This window comes from Fukomys damarensis, unplaced genomic scaffold, assembly GCF_012274545.1.
Source record: "Fukomys damarensis isolate Sample0158 unplaced genomic scaffold, DMR_v1.0_HiC HiC_scaffold_37, whole genome shotgun sequence".
NCBI lineage: Eukaryota > Metazoa > Chordata > Mammalia > Rodentia > Bathyergidae > Fukomys > Fukomys damarensis.
In genome coordinates, this window is record NW_022900949.1 from 42,081,674 (window position 1) to 42,087,163 (window position 5,490).

The 5,490-nt window shown below is 52.4% G+C and overlaps 1 protein-coding gene across 1 annotated transcript in view; it reads left to right on the forward strand.

Moving 5' to 3' along the window:
- Nucleotides 1-3,865, forward strand: part of Gnat1 (G protein subunit alpha transducin 1) — a 6,105-nt gene extending 2,240 nt beyond the window's left edge. The window contains exons 2-8 of the mRNA XM_033759759.1: nucleotides 668-710; nucleotides 811-952; nucleotides 1,048-1,205; nucleotides 1,286-1,414; nucleotides 1,587-1,716; nucleotides 1,870-2,023; nucleotides 2,127-3,865. Coding sequence (XP_033615650.1) covers nucleotides 668-710; nucleotides 811-952; nucleotides 1,048-1,205; nucleotides 1,286-1,414; nucleotides 1,587-1,716; nucleotides 1,870-2,023; nucleotides 2,127-2,317 — 947 coding nt within the window. The 3' untranslated portion in view covers nucleotides 2,318-3,865. The remainder of the gene's footprint in view (nucleotides 1-667; nucleotides 711-810; nucleotides 953-1,047; nucleotides 1,206-1,285; nucleotides 1,415-1,586; nucleotides 1,717-1,869; nucleotides 2,024-2,126) is intronic.
- The last annotated feature ends 1,625 nt before the right edge of the window (nucleotides 3,866-5,490 follow it).

Genomic DNA, 5,490 nt, shown 5'->3' on the forward strand with positions numbered 1-5,490 from the left:
TTCTTTCTCTCTCTCTCTCTCTCTCTCTCTCTCTCTCTCTCTCTCTCTCTCTCTCTCTCTCTCTCCTTTCTTTTTCTTTCTCTTTTTTTTTCTTTTTTCTTGGTACCGGGGATCTAACTCGGGTCCTTGAGCTTGCAAGGCAGGTGGTGGCACCACTGAGCTAAATCCTCAGCCCCTGTTCATTTTCTGACATTTTTGCAAACATTTTTCTGACAAGGTGTCAGGACCTTACTTTTTTTGTTTTTTAATTGGGAATTGAACCCAGAGCTTTCACATTGAGGTACATCCTTTTTAAATGTTTTAAATTTTGAGATCATTAAGTCTCTAAGTTGTCCATTCTGGGCTTGAATTTCTTTTTCTTTTCTTTTTTGGTACCAGGAATTGAACTCAGGGCCTCAGGCTTGCCAGACAGGTGCTGTACCACTGAGCCACATCCCTGGCACTGGGCTTGAATTTTTCATCCTCCTGTCTCAGCCTCCCAAAGAGCTGAAATTACAGAGGTGCAATACCACACCCGCCTACAGGACCTCACTGTGGATGGGGGTGAGGGCAGGAGTCACTCAGGGTCTAGATGGTGGCACCTAGGCTGGGGGTCTACCAGCCAACTCATCTTCACATCTCCCTGTTAGGTCAGAAGTCAGTGTTGGGGCGTTGGCTTCTCTTTCAGGTGCTGGTGAGTCTGGAAAGAGCACCATCGTCAAGCAGATGAAGTAAGTGCCCTGTCCGTCCCAAGGACCCTGGAGTGGGTGCACACTGGGGCTTGCCCTGCACCATCTGCCTACAAGCTGACCCTGCTTCTTCTGGCCCCAGGATTATCCACCAGGATGGGTACTCACTGGAGGAGTGCCTTGAGTTCATTGCCATCATCTATGGCAACACGCTGCAGTCCATCCTGGCTATTGTGCGGGCCATGACCACACTCAACATCCAGTATGGAGACTCGGCACGCCAGGTGTGCCAGAAGGCAGGCTGGTGGGGCCTGAGGATGCAAGCATCTGACTATCCTGGAGTCCCTTGTCACCACCTCCCTCTCCAACCCTGCCCCAGGATGATGCCCGGAAGCTGATGCACATGGCAGACACCATTGAGGAAGGCACAATGCCCAAGGAGATGTCAGACATCATCCAGCGGCTGTGGAAGGACCCGGGCATCCAGGCCTGCTTCGAGCGTGCCTCTGAGTACCAGCTGAACGACTCAGCGGGCTAGTGAGTGGGTGGGCAGGGTAGGAGGTTGGGTGCTGCACCCACGACCCCCCACCCAGTTACCCATCCTGGTGTCTCCACAGCTACCTCTCAGACCTGGAGCGCCTGGTAACCCCAGGTTATGTGCCCACTGAGCAGGATGTACTGCGCTCGCGTGTTAAGACCACTGGCATCATCGAGACACAGTTTTCCTTTAAGGACCTCAACTTCCGGTACGGCCCGCCCCCGCACAGTATGGGAAGTGCCAGGTCCCTGCCTGCCAAGAAAAGACCTCGGCCCCTCTTGGTACCCGCCTCCCAGCTCCAGGTCAAGGGGAGGGAGGGTGGGCAAGAACACAGGGGCATCTAGGAGGGCAGGGCGAGGGTTCAAGCTCAGGCCTCGCAGGATGTTCGATGTGGGTGGACAGCGCTCGGAGCGCAAGAAGTGGATCCACTGTTTTGAGGGGGTGACCTGCATCATTTTCATCGCGGCACTAAGCGCCTACGACATGGTGCTGGTGGAAGACGACGAAGTGGTGAGTTCCGTGCAGGGCCTGGGGAGGGTGAAATGCAAAGGTGAGCAGACAGCCTGCATCCAGGCCTGGTGTGATCCCGAGATCTAGACCCTTGCTGGCCTGTGGGCAGCACTGCCTGTGCCAACTGTGCTCAGCAGCTGTTGTCCTCCCCAGAACCGCATGCACGAGAGCCTGCACCTGTTCAACAGCATCTGCAACCACCGCTACTTCGCCACCACGTCCATCGTGCTCTTCCTCAACAAGAAGGACGTCTTTTCGGAGAAGATCAAGAAGGCACACCTCAGCATCTGCTTCCCAGACTACGGCGGTGAGCGCCAGGCCCGGCAGCCAGGCGTTGCCCCAGCCTGCAGTTGGTTCCTCCCTCGGGGGCGGCGGGCTACTGCCACAAGCGAGCGCTCCGCTCTGCACAGGGCCTAACACATATGAGGACGCGGGCAACTACATCAAGGTGCAGTTCCTGGAGCTCAACATGCGGCGCGACGTGAAGGAGATCTACTCCCACATGACGTGTGCTACTGACACGCAGAACGTCAAATTTGTCTTCGACGCTGTCACCGACATCATTATCAAAGAGAACCTCAAAGACTGTGGCCTCTTCTGAGGTGGGGTCTTCCAGGCAAAACACTTCCATCTCCTTCCCTGAGTCTCAAACCGCAGCCCTGCCCGCAGCCTCTCTCTACTGCAGACTCTGCCCGGCTCCCTGACCTTCCTCCAAATTCCCACCCAATGGCTTCCAGGCCCCACTTCAACTCCTCAGGCTCCACTCCCTGCCACAATAGGCAGGCCCCTCCCCTGGCTCCTAAGCCCTGCCCATTTAATCTCCTTTGACCCCTCCCTAGACCCCTAAGTGTCCCAGTGTTCAGGGCTGTGCCCCCTCCCCCCGACGATGCTTGAACCTACTTTACACTTCGTCTCGGGGATGGTGACTTGGTTCTCTTTCCTCCTCATAGGTGCCTGAACTCCTGTGGGTCCCTTGCTCTGAGAACCTATAGCCCTAGCTGCCTCATAGCCCCAAGCCACACCTGCCTATCAGCCCTCCAGGATTCCTGGGCCCACACCTGCTGCCCCTCCAAATACAGTCCCAGAGCCCTGAGCCTTGCAGCACAGACCCTCCCCTGGGCTCCCTGACCCAGCCCTACCCTTCACTGCCTGGCCACTTTGGCCTCTTGGTCCCACAGCTGTCAGCCCCAGCTAAGACACAGCAGGACTCAGGGCCAGTGGAGTTGACAGTGACTCAGCAGTGGCCATCTGACTAACCTACAGTTCTCTTGCCCCCTGGAGCCCACGACTCATCTGGCAGGGCTGGGTTCACCAAATGGCCCTCTGACAGTTTCATGAAGGCTTTGCAGTATCCCTCCCCCAAGCAGCCCAGTCCAGCCCTGCCACCTCCATGTGATAAGTCTGACATTTGCCTATCTAACAGTGGCCAGAGACTGTCCCTTCCCATAGCTTAGAGGGTCCAAAGTCCAAGCTAGCTCTGGTTTGTGCAGCCCCTGCACAGATAAATTAGTGACTAGGGAGGTGGATCCGAGAGGCCCTGGATGTTAGAGGAGACATAAGCTGGACCCTCCCTCCCTCCAAATACCAGTCTCAGAATGCTCCCCTTCCCCCTCCAGATCTGCCTCTCTGTCCTTGGATCCCAGATCTGTGCCCCACCTCACCCACCCTCACACAGTACTCCGGGATGACTGGCCAAGGGAATGGTGTGTTGAGGGAGGGTACTGTTGACACCAGCGGTGCCCAATAGTCAAGCAGTGCTGAGGGGTGGCTGGGGCAGAGTCCAGTTCCTATTGATCAGCCCCAGGCAGAAGAGGATGGAGGATAGGACAGAGCCCAGGCTGTGTCCAAAGAAATCTACCTCCTATGGGTTAAAGGCAAACCCAAGTGACTCTTGTCCCTTCCAGCAGTACTTCTCACCCTCTCCGTTCAAGGGCCGTTCCTTGGTAGGGAACACCAAGGGTCATCCCTGGACTATCAGGGACAAGGGCTTATGTCCCTCACCTTCCTGCTCCCTCCTCATCAAGCATTAAGTCTTTGCTTATGCCCATGGGCTGGGGCTGTGCTGCAGCTGGGGAAAAGGAACTTTCATCTGGCAAAGCCAGAGCACAATCAACACTTCCCATAGGTGCACAGACTCAGCAATAAACCTTTGCACCAGATCCCAGATGTTCTTTCTGGGTGGTGTGATTATCGTGAGTCCTGGACACTTTCTTTTTTATTTGTTTTGGTTTTTTTTGAGACAAGGTCTCACTATGTAGTTGAGACTGACCTAGAACTCTCTATGTAGCCCAGGCTGGTGTTGAACTCACAGTGATCCTCCTGCCTCATCCTCCTGAGTGCTGGGATTACAGGCATGTGATACCATGCCTGGCTTGTCCTGGACATTTCTTAAATGTCCAGTGCTAGGCTGGACATGAAATGGGAAGATGGTGCCTTCCAGTGCTAGGCTGGACATGGAGAGGGGTATTCTTGGGTATATGGGCAAACTTGTGCCTCTTGGTGGCTATGGGAAATGTACTGTGGGGCAGTTTTGGATCAAGAGAGAGTTTTGAGGTGGAGACTCATTCTTGCAGGGATTATAGACTATGTAAGGCCTGGTAATGTGGATCTGTGACCACAGGAGCTCAAGGGAGCAGGAGCAGGCAAGGGGGAAGAGGGTTGAGGAGACAGTGGGCAGGTGCCCAGGGCTTGACTTTTTCCAGAAGGTGATGAAGAATCATGGAAGCTCTTGAAACCGGAACATAATTTTGGCAAGTGTTTGGGCAAGTCAGGTGAGGTACTCGTTGTGAGGTGCAAAAGTTAAGGCTATGGCCCAAACATCCAGCAAGCAGGATAAATAATGTAACAATGAAAGAATTTTAAAAATCAGAATTAATGCCAAAAAAATTCCACAATGAACAAATTTCAAAATCCAACAGAGGCACGCCAAGATACACTGGGACCTGAAGCAAGCGGAACAACATCTGCTCCTGTTTATGTTTTTATGGATTTTTGTAGTGAAATACATATAGCATAGAATTTTCTATCTTAACAGTTTTAAAGTATGCATTTCAGTGATGTTAGATATATTTGGTTTTTTGTTTTTTTTTTTTGGAGACAGGGTCTCACTATGTAGTCGAGACTGACCTGGAACTCACTAGGTAGCCCAGGCTGGTCTCGAACTCACAGTAATCCTCCTGCCTCAGCCTCCCGAGTGCTGGGATTACAGGTGTGCTCCATATCTTGTGTTATTAAACATTATCACCACCCTTCCCCGGTATTCTCCATTTTGTAAAACTGAAATTCTGAACCTGTTAAACAATCACCCCTCATTCCTCCCTCCTCAGCCCCACCACCATTGTACTTTCCGTCTCTGAATGTAAGTATTCTAAGTACCTCCTACAAGTAGAACCATGTCTCTATGACTGGCTTGTCTCACCTACCATAATGTACTTAAGTTCTGTGCTGCTGTAGTTTATGTTGGCATCTCGTGTTTTTTTTGGTAGCAGGGATCAAACTCAGGCCCTTGCACTTGCGAGGTAGGCGGTGGAACCACTGAGCCAAATCCCGGGCCCCCAAAGTCTCCCTTTTTAAGGCTGAGTAACAGTCCCTTGTATGAATGCACACACTCATTTATCCATTCATCAGGTAGAGGATCCTCCAATTGTTTCTGAGTCTTCATGGTTGTAAATAACACTGCTATGAACACGGGTGTAAAAATATGTTTTCGACCACCGCCTGCTTCGTAAGCACAAGGTCCCGAGTTCAATCCCCAGTACAAAAAAAAAAAAAAAA